Source organism: Apodemus sylvaticus, chromosome 6 (genome assembly GCF_947179515.1).
Source record: "Apodemus sylvaticus chromosome 6, mApoSyl1.1, whole genome shotgun sequence".
Lineage (NCBI taxonomy): Eukaryota > Metazoa > Chordata > Mammalia > Rodentia > Muridae > Apodemus > Apodemus sylvaticus.
The window spans coordinates 85,548,489-85,565,937 of NC_067477.1; the positions used below are offsets into that span (position 1 = coordinate 85,548,489).

Here is a 17,449-nt window from a genome sequence, read left to right on the forward strand (position 1 = left end):
TTCCTGACCACTTATTCCTTCTTATATGGATATTAAAAATTAAAGTACTTGTTAGCGAACATTATTTCAATTTGCCCATAATCTGTACAATGAAGTAGATTCTGATAACATTAATTAAACTCATGCCACCTCATTCAGAATGTATAACATTATATAAATAAATTAAAATGAAAGAGAAATTTGATCATGATGTGTGCAAACCAAAATACTAGACTACAGTCTGGTCAATAAATAGTGATGATAGGCCATCATTTATTGAATATTTACAGTGTATTTACATTTAAGGCTTCTACACATTTTTATACTCTTTAAACCCAGTGAAATAGAAACATTCATCATTCTCTTTTAAGAAAACATAGAGTGTCTATTTGAGTACAATTCAAATGACACTCAGAAATACACTTCTGTGCTTTAAACTGTCTAAAATGCATTAGAGAAAAATAAAGAGTTGAGGCCACAGCAGAGCATCCTCAACTTTCATCCTTTACTTTGGCCATTCCTTGTATCAGACAATACAATATTATGCATTTGTGAATGAGCATAGAATAAATGTTTGCACTGTATTTACACACATGCTAACATACTTACAAAAATTTTATCCAAGTTGGCTGCAGTGGGTTATGAATGATTTTCGTATCTATACTTTTATGCCAGATATACAACTTGTATGCTGCTTGAAAACACAAACCTGAATTAACACATTTAGAATAAACATTTAAAAGTGGCAATGAGTAGTAGCAGTAAAGTAGTGCTGACCAACGATTTCAACTCCTCACTTTCATAGAGTCATGAGAGAACGCAAGCTTTCCCTGTATTTTTAATTTTTTTTCTAGCTACTGTGAAATAAGCCTGCGTAACTTCCCTTGTTAGATGATGAGCAGACAGATCTGGTCATCTGTGGAATGAACTGTATTATTTACTTTTGCTAGTATATGACAAGCTTTCTAACATGGAAGTAGAAAAATATTAAGATAATGCTGATATTTAACATACAATTATTAAGGTTTAAATATTTTTTGAATTTTTATTCTGGGAAGACTAAATTTATAAAAAAAATGGTAACATTTTGAAGACTTATTCCGGGAGAAAATTCAGAAACACACACACACACACACACACACACACACACACACACACATGTATATATATATATATATATATATATATATATATATATATATATATATATGAAGAAACAACTTAGTAATTACAAAAAAAAGAGGACTCTTCTTTTTTAACTGACATGTGTATGGTCCTGAAGATATAAATTTTATTGGTTGCAGCAAAATTTTGGTTGAAGTAAACTGAATTCAAATTACAGCTATCACAAATATGGGCAATTACAAGTATGAATCTGTCTCTAAAGCAGTATGAGATGTGCAAGGGTTTATATAATTAAAGGAATTCCCTAATGACTACAAATCTTTAGATGCCTTCTCTAGAGCATTTGGACACCAGTTCCAAATCTTATTGCATTCAAAAGAGCAATTATATTTATGTCGATATCTACAGAACATTATTTTAAAGACTGACTTCATGCTACCTCATTCTGTCATACAACTGCAAATGTCTGTGCATTTGAGTGTGAGGAGACCCTGTCTTCTACTTGTTCGTTTCTAGAAACTCAAGTAGTTCCTTAGCCATAAAAGCTCTGTTAAGTTGCTTCATAATACAAAACACAGACACATAAAAACATACACACATGTATACACACAGACACATGCCTGCACACACAACAAACCACAAGACAATAATGCAACTCGGGATTTTTTTTATGTCCATTTATAAAAAGATGCTTTGCTACAAGTATCAAGTTCTTGATATATAATTTTCTGTTCTTACTTTATTAGCCTCCTTATTAAAAACTTGATATTTTTCTCCTTTCGAGTCAGCAAGAGGCATTCTATAACTCTTCAACTTCATGGAAAACATGAAATGAGCTAGATTTCACTCTTTTCATCTAGATATATGGATGCACATAAATCAAAAACTCAACCTGATTAAGTATTTCATGACGCAATGGAAATACTTAGAAATGAAAAGGTACATTAACTTTTTCAAATTAATGTGTGCATGGATTATTTCTTTCAGTATGAGGTATCCTCTGGATTTTTTACTGCTTCTGACTCATTCTTCAGGACATCTTTCACATCAGCAGGTACGTGATGTCCTTCAGGCTTAAAATCATATAATTATCTCTAATCTCATTTGGAGAGAGTCATAACTAGGCATGACAAGCAAATCTGATTCACACCTGGGCTTGGCTTCCACTCCACCCCTCCCCCAACCCTGACAGCCTCTGCTCTGTGTCCTGAGCCCTGCTCCCACCTCCACCCTGACTGCTTCTTTGTTTTCCCACCAGCATCATTTCTCTTTGGGTTTGGCATCCTCACCTTGAGGGGAACAGGTTTGCTTCTCTGTGCACTACTGACACAAGGTGCCACTTAACCAAGAATACGCCAGTGTGCCAGGTGATCATGGCCTTTGTCTTCTAAAATTAAAGGGTTGAATTGAATTGTATTTTGTTACTTGGTGGGAAAACTGCCCTCTGCAAATCATAAAGAACTGGAAAAGGGAGGCTGTGTTGGTCACTAGCATAGCCAGGGCAACTTATAGAGTAAGGTGTATGTTTGAAATTATTATGTGTTACCAAATAAATAGAATATCTTAAAATGCATATAATGCTTCTTTAGGAGAATTTTTTTTTTACATTTTTTCCTTTATTGATTTTTTTATTTACATTTCAAATGATTTCCCCTTTTAGGGTCCCCACTCCTCACAAGTCCCATAAGCCCTCTTCCCTCCATCTGTTCCTCCATCTACCCCTTCCTACTTCCCTGTTCTGGTATTCCCATATACTGTTGCATTGAGTCTTTACAGAACCAGGGGCCACTCCTCCATTCTTTTTGGACATTATTTAATATGTGGATTATGTCTTGGGTAATCAAAGTTTCTAGGCTAATATCCACTTATCAGTGAGTGCATACCATGATTGATCTCTTGAGACTGTTACCTCACTTAGTATGATGTTCTCCAGCTCCATCCATTTGTCTAAGAATTTCATGAATTCATTGTTTCTAATGGCTGAATATTACTCCATTGTGTAAATATACCACATTTTTGTATCCATTCCTCCGTTGAAGGACACCTGGGTTCTTTCCAGCTTCTGGATACTACAAATAGGGCTGCTATGAACATAGTGGAGCATGTGTCCTTAATGCATACTGAAGAATCCTCAGGGTATATGGCCAGGAGTGGTATAGCAGGAAGTATCATGTCCCGATTTCTGAGGAACGGCCAGACTGATTTCCAAAGTGGTTGCACAATCTTGCAATCCCACCAGCAGTGGAGGAGTGTTCCTCTTTCTCCACATCCTCTCCAACACCTGCTGTCTCCTGAGTTTTTGACCTTAGCCATTCTGACTGGTGTGAGGTGAAATCTTACGGTTGTTTTGATTTGCATTTCCCTAATGATTAATGATGTTGAACATTTCTTAAAGTGTTTCTCAGCCCTCCAAAGTTCTTCACGTGAAAATTCTTTGTTTAGCTCCATACCCCACTTTTTAATGGGGTTATTTGGTTCTCTGGGTTCTACCTTCTTGAGTTCTTTGTATATATTAGATATTAGTCCTCTGTTGGATTTAGGGTTGGGGAAGATCCTTTCCCAATCTGTTGGTTGACATTTTGTCCTTTTGACAGTGTCCTTTGCCTTACAGAAACTTTGTAGTTTTATGAGGTCCCATTTGTCAATTCTTGATCTTAGAGCATAAGCTATTGGTGTTCTATTCAGGAACTTTTCCCCTGTGCCCATGTCCTCCAGGGTCTTCCCCAGTTTCTTTTCTTTCAGTTTCAGTGTGTCAGGTTTTATGTGGAGGTCCTTGATCCATTTGGAGTTGAGCTTGGTACAAGGAGATAAGAATGGATTGATTCGCATTCTTCTGCATGCTGACCTCCAATTGAACCAGCACCATTTGTTGAAAAGACTATCTTTTTTTCCACTGGATGCTTTCAGCTCCTTTGTCGAAGATCAAGTGACCATAGGTGTGTTGGTTCATTTCTGGGTCTTCAATCCTATTCCATTGATCCGCTTGCCTGACATTGTACCAATATCATGCAGTTTTTATCACTATTGCTCTGTAGTGACGTTTGAGGTCTGGGATACTGAATCCCCCAGAAGTTCTTTTACTGTTGAGAATAGTTTTAACTATCCTGGGTTTTTTGTTATTCCAGATGAATTTGAGAATTGCTCTTTCTAGCTTTATGAAGAATTGGGTTGGGATTTGAATCTTCAATTTGAAGATTGAATCTGTAGATTGCCTTTGGCAAGATGGCCATTTTAACTATATTAATCCTGCCAATCCACGAGCATGGAAGATTTTTCCATTTTCTGTGATTGTCTTCGATTTCCTTCTTCAGAGATCTGAAGTTCTTGTCATATAGGTCTTTCACTTGTTTTGTTAGAGTCATACCAAGATACTTTATGCTGTTTGTAACTATTGTAAAGGGTGACATTTCCCTAATTTCTTTCTCAGTCTGCTTATCCTTTGAGTATATAAAGGCTACTCATTTGCTTGAGTTGATTTTGTAGCCAGCCACTTTGCTGAAGTTGTTTATCAGCTGTAGGAGTTCTCTAGTAGAGTTTTTGGAGTCACTTAAGTATACTATCATATCATCTGCAAATAGTGATACTTTGACTTCTTCCTTTCCAATTTGTATCCCTTTGACCTCCTTATGTTGTCTAATTGCTCTAGCTAGGACTTCAAGAACTATATTGAAAAGATATGGCGAGAGGGGGCAGCCTTGTCTAGTCACTGATTTCAGTGGGATTGCTTCAAGTTTCTCTCCATTTAGTTTGATGTTGGCTACAGTTTTGCTGTATATTGCTTTTACTATGTTTAGATATTGGGCTTGAATTTTTTTAATATTTTTATTTTCTATATTCTTTGTTTACATTCCAAATGATTTCCCCTTTCCCGGATCCCCCCTCCCCAAATGTCCCATAAACCTTCTCTCCATCCTTTCTCCAATCACCTCCCTCCTTTTTCTCTGTACTTATATTCCCCTCCAATGCTAGATCAAGCCTTTCCAGGATCAGGACCCTCTCCATACTTCTTCATGGGAGTCATTTGTTATGCGATTTATGCCTTGGGTATTCAGGGCTTCTGGGCTAATTAATATCCACTTATCAGAGATTGCATTCCATGTGTATTCTTTTGTGATTGGGTTACCTCACTTAGGATGATATTTTCCAGATCAAACCATTTACCTAAAAATTTTGTGAATTCATTGTTTCTAATTGCTGAGTTGTGTAAATATACCACATTTTCTGTATCCATTCCTCCTTTAAGGGGCATCTGGGTTCTTTCCAGCTTCTGACTATTATAAATGAGGCTGCTATGAACATAATGGAGCATGTGTCTTTATTGCATGCTGGGGAATCCTTTGGGTATATGCCCAGGAGAGGTATAGCAGGCTCCTCTGGAAGTGTCATGTCCAGTTTTCTGAGGAAACTCCAGACTGATTTGCAAAGTGGTTGTATCATCTTACAGCCCCACCAGCAGTGGAGGAGTGTTCCTCTTTCTCCACATCTTGCCAACACCTGCTGTCTCCTGAGTTTTTGTCCTTAGCCATTCTGACTGGTGTAAGGTGAAATCTTAGGATTGTTTTGATTTGCATTTCCCTAATGACTAATGATGTTGAGCACTTCTTAAGGTGCTTCTCAGCCATCCGAATTTCTTCAGGTGAAAATTCTTTGTTTAGATCTGTACCCCATTTTTAATAGGGTTATTTGGTTCCCTGTGGTCTAACTTCTTGAGTTCTTTGTACATATTGGATATTAGCCCTCTATCAGATATAGGGTTGGTGAATATTCTTTCCCAATTTGATGTTTGCCATTTTGTCCTTTTAACAGTGTCCTTTGCCTTACAGAAACTTTGTAGTTTTATGAGGTCCCATTTGTCAATTCTTGATCTTAGAGCATAAGTTATTGGTGATCTGTTCAGGAACTTTCCCCCTGTGCCCATGTCCTCAAGGGTCTTCCCCAGTTTCTTTCGTATTAGTTTCAGTGTGTCTGGTTTTATATGGAGGTCCTTGATCCACTTGGAGTGAAGTTTAGTACATGGAGATAAGAATGGATCAATTCACATTCTTCTGCATGCTGACCTCCAATTGATCCATCACCATTTGTTGAAAAGGCTATCTTTTTTTCCACTGAATGTTTTGGGCTCCTTTATCGAAGATCAAGTGACCATAGGTGTGTGGATTCATTTCTGGATCTTCAATTCTATTCCATTGTTCCACTTGTCTGTCACTTTCTTAATTGGATCTTTGTGTGGTTCTGGTATCAGCGTAATAGTGGCTTCATAGAAGGAATTGGGTAGTGGTCCTTCTGTTTCTATTTGGTGGAATAGTTTGAAGAGTATTGGTGTTAAGTCTTCTTTGAAGGTCTGATAGAATTCTGCACTGAACCCATCTGGTCCTGTGCTTTTTTTTTTTGGTTGGAAGGCTATCTATGACCCCTTCTATTTCTTTATGGGTTATGGGTCTCTTTAGATGGTCTATTTGATCCTGGTTTAATTTTGGCAATTGGTATCTGTCTAAGAAAATGTCCATTTCCTCCAGATTCTCCAGTTGTGTTGAGTACAGGTTTATGTAGTAGGATCTGATGATTTGAATTTCCTCGGTGTCTGTTGTAATATCTCCGTTTTCATTTCTAATTTTGTTAATTTGGATACTTTCTCTGTGCTCTTTGGTTAGTCTGGCTAAGGGTTTATCTATCTTGTTGATTTTTTCAAAGAACCAGCTTTTGGTTTTGTTGATTCTTTTTATGGTTCTCTTGGTTTCTACTTGATTGATTTCAGCCCTGAGTTTGATGATTTCCTGTCTTCTTCTCCTCCTAGGTGAATTAGCTTCTTTTTGTTCCAGGGCTTTCAGTTGTTCTGTTAATCTTCTAGTGTATGCTCTCTCAAATTTCTTTTTGGAGGCACTCGAAGCTATCAGTTTTCCTCTTAGCAATGCTTTCATTGTGTCCCATTGATTTATGTATGTTGTGCCTTCATTTCCATTAAATTCCATTGGTGAGAGTGGAGTGTTGAAGTCACCCACAATTATTGTGTTAGGTGCAATGTGTGCTTTGAACTTTAGTAAAGTTTCTTTTATGAATGAGGGTGCCCTTGTATTTGGAGCATAGATGTTCAGGATTGAGAGTTCTTCTTGTTGGATTTTTTCTTTGACCAGTAAGAAATGATCTTCCATGTCTCTTTTGATGACACTAGGTTGAAAGTCAATTTTATCTGATATTAGAATGGCAACTCCAGCTTGTTTCCTGGGACCATTTGCTTGTAGAATTGCCTTCCAGCCTTTTACTCTAAGTTAGTTTTTGACTTTGACACTGAGGTGTGTTTCCTGTATGTAGCAAAATGTAGGGTCCTATTTATGTAACCAGTCTGTTAGTCTATGTCTTTTTATTGGGGAATTGAATCCATTGATGTTAAAAGATATATTTTTTTTGATCAAACAACTTTTATTGTCCTCAGACCCACCGGGAAGTTCATACATTGACAGTTCTGTATTATACACACACAAACACTACTTACTAGTAGGCCGTGGATAGTGGTGATTTTTTTGTTTGTTTGTTTGTTTGTTTCACCCCTCACTTGTTCCTGGATTTTCCCTCTTTTTTTTTTTTTTTTTTTTTTTTTTTACATTTTTTTAATAGCCAGAAGCTGGAAAGAACCCAGGTGTCCTTCAACGGAGGAATGGATACAAAAAATGTGGTATATTTACACAATGGAGTAATATTCAGCCATTAGAAACAATGAATTTATGAAATTCTTAGACAAATGGATGGAGCTGGAGAACATCATACTAAGTGAGGTAACACAGTCTCAAGAGATCAATCATGGTATGCACTCACTGATAAGTGGATATTAGCCTAGAAACTTTGAATACCCAAGACATAATCCACATTTTAAATGATGTCCAAAAAGAATGGAGGAGTGGCCCCTGGTTCTGGAAAGACTCAGTGTAACAGTATATGGGAATACCAGAGCAGGGAAGTGGGAAGGGGTAGATAGAGGAACAGAGGGAGGGAAGAGGGCTTATGGGACTTGCGGGGAGTGGGGACCCAGAAAAGGGGAAATCATTTGAAATGTAAATAAAAAAAAATATATCAATAAAGATGTTAAGAGATATTAAGTAGTAGTGGTTATTGCTTCCTATCATTTTTTATTTTAATTTTATACGTGTGTGGTTATCTTCATTTGGGTTTGATGAAAGACGCTTAATATCCTGCTTTTTCTAGGGTATAGTTTCCCTCGTTGTAATGGTGTTTTCCCCCTATTATCCTTTGTAGGGCTGGGTTTGTGGAAAGATATTGTGTAAATTTGGTTTTGTCATGGAATATCTTGGTTTCTCCATCTATAGTAATTGAGAGTTTCGCTGGGTATAGTAGTCTCGGCTGGCATTTGTGTTCTCTTAGAGTCTGCATGAGCTCTGCCCAGGATCTTCTAGCTTTCATGGTCTCTGGTGAGAAGTCTGGTGTAATTCTGATAGGTCTTCCTTTATATGTTACTTGCCCTTTTTCTCTTACTGCCCTAAGTATTCTTTCTTTGTTTAGTACATTTGGGGTTTTGATTATTATGTGACGGGAGGTATGTCTGTTCTGGTCCAGTCTGTTTGGAGTTCTGTAGGCTTCTTGTATATTCATGGGCACATCTCTCTTTAGGTTAGGGAAGTTTTCTTCCATAATTTTGTTGAAGATATTTGCTGGCCATTTAAGTTGTAAATCTTCACTCTCATCAATGCCTATAATCCTTAGATTTGGCTTTCTTATTGTGTCCTGGATTTCCTGGATGTTTTGGGTTACAAGCTTTTTGCATTTTGCATTTTCTTTAACTGTTGACTCCATTGTTTCTATGGTATCTTCGGCATCTGAGATTCTTTCTTCTACCTCTTGTATTCTGTTGTTGATATTTGCATCTTTGTCCCCTGATTTCTTCCCAAGGTTTTCTATCTCCAAAGTTGTCTCCCTTTGTGCTTTCTTAGTTGTTTCTACTTCTGTTTTTAGATCCTGGAAGTTTTTGCTCAGTTCTGTCATTTTCTTGCTTGTGTTTTCCTCTAATTCTTTAAGAGATTTTTGTGTTTCCTCTTTCATGACTTCAGCCTGTTGATCAAACTTCTCCTGTATTTTTTTAAGTGATTTTTGCATTTCCTCCTTATTGGCTACTAACTTCTGACCCATATTCTCCTGAATTTCTTTAAGTGATTTTTGTGTTTCCCTTGTAAGGGCTTCTAGCTTTTGATCATTTTTGTCCTGAATTTCTTTAAGAGATTTATTTATGTCCTTCATGTGTTCCTCTATCAGCATCCTTACCAGTGCTTTTAAATCCAACTCTCATTTTTCTGGTGTGTTGGGGTATTCAGGACTTGGTATTGTTGGAGAATTGGGTTCAGATGCTGCCAAAATGCCTTGGTTTCTGTTAGTAATGTTCCTACGTTTGCCTTTAGCCATCTAGTTCTCCCTGGTGTTAGATGGTCTTATTGTCACTGGCTGATGCTTCAACCTACTGTGGATCTTTAATATTATTTCTGCAACACTGGATGACTGGGTTTCCTCTGGCACAGATTACTGATATACTGCCTACCTCTTTTGTGCCTTTGGAGCCCTTCTCAGTCTTGCCTCAAGCAATGTTATACTTAGGTTGTCAAGGTCAGCCAGGTGTTCTCTGACTGCTCTGTTATGGAGCGAAGATGGTGTGGTGGGGGTCACTCCCTCTGTTGATTCTCATATAGAACACAGGTCCCACAACGGACTCGCTTGCAGATAAACCGCCTATGTGCTCAGTTCCTGAGTGCAGGCAGACCCCTGGAGATTTGCACCCCCAGAGACCTAAAGCTCAGGGTGATCCCTACCTAGTGATGCTTTTCTGTCCTGGCAGGGAGCAACTATGGCCGTGGGGAATCTCTTCCTCTACTGCTCTCTGGGAAGGACACAGGTCCCATGCCCAGCGGGCTGGAGGACAAACCACCTATGTGCTCAGTTCTTTGGTGCAGGCAGACCCCTGCTGGTTTGCACCACCAGCGATCTAAAGCTCAGGGTGATACAGTACCTCATGACCCTTTTCTGTCCTGGCAGGGAGTGAATATGGCCGCAGAGCTTCTCTCTTTCTGCTGCTCTCTGGGTAGAAGAATTTTATAATATGTATATTATAAAAAAAACTAAAGCATGTATTTGAATACCTCAATTTATCTTTTTAGATTCCTTGCTCAGCCTTTCATACTAATATCCAGTCTTCCTGCTTATTCCAGCTATACAATGTTGACTTTCTGTTTTATACAAAGAACTACAGGCTTGTTATAGGAATGCTGAGAATGGGAGAAATAGTTGTCTCCAGGGAAAGGCACACTAATTTATTATCCAAATACAAATGTTTAGACATGAAAACATACATACTACAGTAACATCACACAAACTGAGCTGCATATATGCACTGGTTGTTTTTGTGTGTTAACTTGACATAGGCTGGAGTTATCACAGAGAATGGTGCTTCAGTTGGAGAAGTGCCTCCATGAGATCCAACTGTGGGGCATTTTCTCAATTAGTGATCAAGGGGGGAGGGCCCCTTGTGGATGGTACCATCTCTAGGCTGGTATTCTTGGGTTCTATAGGATAGCAGGCTCAGCAAGCCAGGGGAAGCAATCCAGTAAGGAACATGGCCTCTGCATCAGCTCCTGCTTTCTGACCTGCTTGAGTTCTAGTCCTGACTTCCTTTAGTGATGAACAGCAGTGTGGAAGTGTAAGCTTAATGTACCCTTTACTCTCCAACTTGTTTTTTGGTCGTGATGTTTGCACAAGAATAGAAACCCTGACTAGGAATATATATATGTATGTGTATATGTATATGTACACATGTATACACATGTATACATATGTGTGTATACATCTACACACATATATTCATTATGCATAAACACATATTCATAGCAATATTTAATGGAATAAGAGGACATAAATTGGAAAGAGGGCAAAGTGGTATAAAGGAGTGTTTGGAAGAAGAAAGGGGTGAGAGAAATGATGTAATTATAAATTAAAAATATAAAACAAACAAACATCAACAAGACAAAACTAAAGACAAAAATTCAGGGCATAGGGGATGGCTCAGTCACTAATGTGATCTGAGTTCATTACTCCATAACTATAACAAAAAAAGTTTGCTTACCAAGTGTTTTAGTTAGGGTGTTATTGAAGTGAACAAACACCATGACCAATGCAACACCTATTAGGGCAACATTTAATTGGGGCTGGCTTACAGTTTCAGAGGTTCAGTCCATTATCATCATGATGGGAAGCATGGCAGTATGCATAAGAAATGGTCCTGGAGAAGGACCTGAGAGATGTACATCTTGATGTGAAGGCAGCCAAAACAGGATTCTCAACACACCCATAGTGACATTCTTCCTCCTACAAGGCCACACCGCTTTCAACAAGGCTACAGCACCTAATAGTGCCATTTCCCATGGTCCAAGCATACTCAAGTCATCTCACAATGTATTACTAGTTAGCTTAATGGAATCAATTATTTCCCTGTTGATAAGAGACTTTGAGTTCCAAAGCCAAAATTATACAATGGAAAAAAGACACCATCTTCAATAAATGGTGCCGGTCTAACTGGTAGTCCATATGTAGAAAAATAAAAATAGATCTATATTTGTTACCTTACACAGAGTTCAAGTCAAAGTGGATCACGGACCTCAACATAAAATCAGATACATCAAATATCAAAGAAGAGAAAGGTGGAAAGAAACTTGAACTCATTGACATGGGGAAATTTTGTAAACAGAATTCCAATGGCTCAGGCTCTAAGATCAAGAATTGATAAATCAGATCTCATGAAACTGGAAAGCTTCTATAAGACAAAGTACATAGTCAATAGGACAATCCTGCAACCTACAAATTGGTAAAAATTCTTCACTAACACCACATAGAAGGCTAATATCCAAAATATATACAGAACTCAAGAAGCTAACCACCAACAAACCAACAAACCCAACCAAATAATGGGGTATAGAATTAAAGAGAGAATTGGCTACAGAGGAATCTCCAAGGGCTGAGACGCACTTAAAGAAATCTTGGACAGTACAAGTCCAAAGTATACATATTTATAAAATTCTTTCTTTTATTTTTCTTCGTACTAAGGCCATGGTGACTGAAATGGAGATCTTAGTATAGTAGAGTGTCTGAGAATCACCATTACTCTAAATTCTAAAGAGGAATTCTAAAGTGTTGAAATGTGTGCAAGAACAGTATAACATCTACAATTCAGTAATTTTCATAGTATTGAAGAGAAATCAGTAGTTGTTTAGTGGAGTGGCATATCAGGTACCCAAGACTTTGTTGAAGCAGAAGTGGCAAGATAGATCTATTTTACTATCTTAGGAACTACACAATTTCAAAGCCAATATTATAGTTAATAGGCAATGTGGAACAGGTGACAGTAAAAGTCTTCATAGGATTAATTTCTCCATTTCACAAAATGCCATGTAGATTATTAGGGGATCTGTGACAAAGTGTAGCTATACACATACTTATTTGCATACACAAACTTTGTCACTGTACATAATGCCTAAAATTTTTAATGTAAAGAACACTGAAAGGTTTGTGTGGAAACAGTACAATTTGTCAGGTTGCAGGAGCATTATTAAATTGCCACAGCTTATTGTTTGATAATGGTTCTATCATCTATTTTCTAAAATAGTTTTAAAACTTGTGTTGTCAGAGTGCAGGGATTACACTTTTCTCTCACTCCTGGTCCCTACATCTTCTCAGTGGTACTACGGCCTGCACTCCATGTTAGTGCCTGTCTGTCTTGGGCACTCAGAGCTTTCAGGGATTTGTACTGTTTGGATTATTTTCATAACGATACTGTTTTTCTCACTCTCACTTTCTCAGGATTGTGTACTGAAATGTTTAAGAGAGCATGGGACACAGCATGATGACATGAACAGAGGCAGATGTGAGCTTCCAGCTAACTTCCAGGAAACAATTTGCAAGGAAATCCAACAGTGGAAAATAGTACTATACTTCAAAAATCACTTAGGTTTGGCATTTAAAGATAGATATTTTTAAAGCAAGTTACTTTGCTATCATGTGATAAGTCAATTGCCCTTACTTCTCTGAGGACTTATCTTTAATTAAGGAAATATTAATAGATATCACACAAATACATTTATTCTCCAAATTAAAACAAATCCTAAGATCAATGAACGCGAATGTAACTTTTAGACCACATTGCAGCACTCAAGCCTCATGTCTGTCAGGTTTGAAGAGGTGCACTGTCAGAGATGAGAATATGGGAGCAAAGACAAGGTCAATACCTTTAGCGTGCATCCTACAACAGTGGATTTGGGTAACAGAGATTCTTCTCCAGCTAGTGTTAGCACTAACCATGACTAGACATAGTGAACCTCCTGCTAGTTGGTGAAGCACAAGTGTCCTAGTATTAAGAAGTCTGAGACTAAAGTCCATTAATGTGCTTCTGGTCTGAGGAAGCTTAGAAGGAAGTTCTACAGAAAACCAGATACACAGAATCTAATAGAAGAGAAAGTGGGGGAAAGCCTCAAACACATGGGCACAGGGGAAAATTTCCTGAACAGAACATCAGTGGCTTATGCTCTAAGATCCACAAATGGGACCTCATAAAATTGCACAGCTTCTGTAAGGCAAAGGACACAATCAATAGACCAAAATGACAACCAACATATTAAGAAAAGATCTTTAACAATCCTACACCCAATAGAGGGCTAATATCCAGTACTTACAAAGAACTCAAGAAGTTAGATTCCAGAGAACCAAAAAACCCTAATAAAAAAATGGGGGAACAGAGCTAAACAAAGAATTCTCAATTGAGGAAACTCAGGAAATGGCCAAGAGGCACCTAAAGAAGTGTTCAGCATTCTTAGTCATCAGGGAGATGCGAATCAAAATGACTCTGAGATTCCACCTCAGTTAGTAAGAATGGCTAAGATCAAAACCTTAGATGACAACAGATGCTGGTGAGGATGTAGAGAAAGAGGTAAACTACTCCATTGCTGGTGGGGTTGCAAGCTGGTACAACTACTCTGGAAATCAGTCGGGTGGTTCCTCAGAAAATTGGACATGGTACTACCTGAGAACCCAGCTATACCACTCCTGGGCATATACCCAAAAGGTGGTCCAACATATAATAAGGACACATGCTCCATTATGTTCATAGTAGCCACATTCATAATAGCCAGAAGCTGGAAAGAAGCCAGATGTCCCTCAAAAGAGGAATGGATACAGAAAATATGATACATTTACACAATGGAGTACTACTCAGCTATTAAAAACAATGACTTCATGAAATTCACAGGCAAGTGGGTGGAACTTTAAAATATCCTCCTGAGTGAGGTAATCCAGACAGAAAAGAACACACATGGTATGCACTCACTGAAAAGTGGATATTATCTCCAAAGCTCGGAATATGCAAGATACAATTCACAGACCATTTGAAGCTCAAAAGGAAGGAAGACCAAAGTGCTTCTTAGAAGGGGAAACAAAATACTCATACTAGGAAATATGGAGATAAAGTGTGAAACAGAGGCTGAAAAAAGTCCATCCAGAGACTGCCCCACTGAGTATCCATCCCACATACAGTCACCAAACCTGGACCCTATTGAGGATGCTAGGAAATGCTTGCTGGAGGGAACCTGATATGGCTGTTTCCTGCGAGGCTCTGTCAGAGCCTGACAAATCCAGAGGCAGATGCTCACAGCTAACCATTGGACTGAGTTAGATAGAGGAGTTGGAAAAGGGACTGAAGGAGCTAAGGGGGTTTGCAGTCTGGTGGAGGGAACAACAATGTCAACCAGCCATTACTCCCCACCCCCACCCGATCTCCTAGGGACTGGACTTCCAACCACAGAGTACACATGGAGGGACTCATGGCTCCAGCTGAATATGTAAATATGCAGCAGAGGATGGCCTTGTTGGACATCAGTGGGAGGAGTGGCCCTTGGTCCAGTGGGAATTTGATGCTCCATCATGGGGAATGCCAGGGTGGGAAGGCAGGAATAGGTGGGTAGGGGAGCTCCCTCATAGAGGCAGGGGGTAAGAGGAGTATGATAGGAGGTTTCTGGAGAGGAAACCTGGAAAGGGGATAACATTTAAAATATAAATAAAGAAAATATACAATAAAAGGAAAACAAGAAGGAAGTTCTATACAGAAGACCGTGAGTTAAGTCAGTCTAATGCTGCTCTTATTTCAGACTGTGCCCCAGGCCCTCGCCTTTTCTTTTCTTTCTTTTTTTTTTTTTTTTGTTCCTCCAATATAAGGACCATATAGGCTGCCTACTGTTCCAGCTTTCTCAATTTTATTGCTATAATTTTTCCAGTCCTCCATCACCGTCTAAACAAGTTCATGTTTTATATTCTTGAGGAAATCCATCAAAACATATGTCTTCCTAACTGGACTATATCTATAGTGCAAAAATGTAACTAAGAAAAATCAAAAATGTTCTGAGCTCACAGATATGAATTTAAGTGTGTAATGATAGATTCCACCATTGATTTTTAAATATTATATGTTTCCTATATATAGATTCTCTTTATTATATTTTCAAATGTATAGTTGTTTATATTTGTTCAGTAATTTTGAAAAAAAATATTCCAAACTTGATGAAAATGTGGCTTAAGGTCATCAAGGTAATGTGAACTACTTTCTATACTGCTTATTTTACTGAGGACATTTTAAAAATCACTATCCATTATAAATTCCATGTAGACACACAGACAACTTTCAAACAAATTTCCTTCCCTCAATGTTGTAATACTCATGTCTCCTTTACAAGGCATAGTTTATGTGCATTTCTACAGAAACATACTCACCACCTGAAAGCAGAGCAGGCTTGCTCTTTACATTTGGGCTGGAATGGGGGAATTTGTTGCTGAATGACATGAAAAGGTGGGCAGTGAAATCATCCGGGAGCTCAGCTTCCAGAAAGGTCTTCATGAACAGCTTGAAGCCTTCAAAATCTATGGTCTAAAAAAACATATTTAAGCATGTAATTTCAGATCCATTGAAATAGCAAGACATTTTACCATGTTCATAAATTACCTGAGGTGTTTTCTATAGCAAAGTCTATAAAAGAAAGATGAGGCCAAGACTTAGCTGTTCAAAGCTATTGTTGGCAATGGCAGACATGTGTCACACTTTTGATAGTGTAGAACAAAGGTAACATGGTTTCTAGTTAGTTGTTTCTACCTCCATGGCAACCATATTGTATAAAATTTTACCCTTTCAAATTTCAAACTTTCTTTCCACCTCCATCAATTACAAATTCTATTTCCAAACCCAGAGTTCTGCTGAGTGGCTCAGATACACAGTGTGAACAAACTGATGTAGTATCGTATATCTATATATCAGGCACATAGAATGACTGACATTTTCACCTCTTTTCTTCCCAATATTGGTCATTGTTCTGAAAATTACAACTAACCAGACCCCCAACACCCTGAGTTCCCAGGAACTAAACCACCAATCAAAGAGTACACATGGAGGGAACCATGACTCCAGCTGCATACATAGCAGAGGATGGCATTGTCTGGCATCAATAGGTGAAGCCCTTGGTCCTGTGAAGGCTCCATTCCCCAGTGTAGGGGAATGCCAGGGTGGTGAGGTAGGAGTGGATGGGTGGGAAGGGAGAATCCTCATAGAAGCAGGAGAAGGGGGAGGGGAGAGTGGGGTTCCGGAGGGGAAACCTGAAAAGGGGATAACATTTGAAATGTAAATACATAAAATATCCAATATAAAAAAGAAAATTGTAAAATGTGATCAACAATAATGTCAAATCAAAACCAACATGAATTGATTAACCTTTTCAAAAATTCACATAGAGAATTCTAACAAAACATATTATATAGTCTTTAAGCCTTCTCCAATTTGTACTCATTTTAAGGCAATCATTTCAGGGTAAGAGTCCTGGGCCACTTGAAAGTCTACAGAAGGAAGCTATATTCTCACCTTGAACTTAATGTGACTGCACAGGAGGCTCCAGAAAGCAGGCCTTCTCACAGGTAAGATGACTATTGCTGAGAAATGGAGACAACTGGGGTGTTTTGGCTACAAAAGTATGTGGAAGATATTGACTGGGCTTGACTAGTAAGTACTCTTATCACTGAAAGGCCACATAGAGTAAGGTGTTTTCTAGAAACAGGTATAGTTACTGAACAAGGGAAGATTTTGAAAATTACTAGGCATAGCATAGTTACAGACAGCCCGGAAACAAATGCTGGCCTCTGAAGAGCAACAGATATCACGGAATGATCTGCCTCACCTCCAGAGCCCTGGAGAGAACTTTCTTCACCCATGTTATCCAGCTCACTGAGATGAAATATTTTTCATTTTGATAGACTGAGTGAAAGGTAGGGAAAA

At 38.3% G+C, this 17,449-nt stretch overlaps 1 protein-coding gene across 1 annotated transcript in view; it reads right to left on the reverse strand.

Annotated features, from left to right (window-relative positions):
* The window catches only part of Dgkb (diacylglycerol kinase beta), a 750,451-nt gene that overhangs the window by 498,242 nt on the left and 234,760 nt on the right, over positions 1-17,449 (reverse strand). Inside the window, exon 4 of the mRNA XM_052185925.1 lies at positions 15,904-16,057. Coding sequence (XP_052041885.1) covers positions 15,904-16,057 — 154 coding nt within the window. The remainder of the gene's footprint in view (positions 1-15,903; positions 16,058-17,449) is intronic.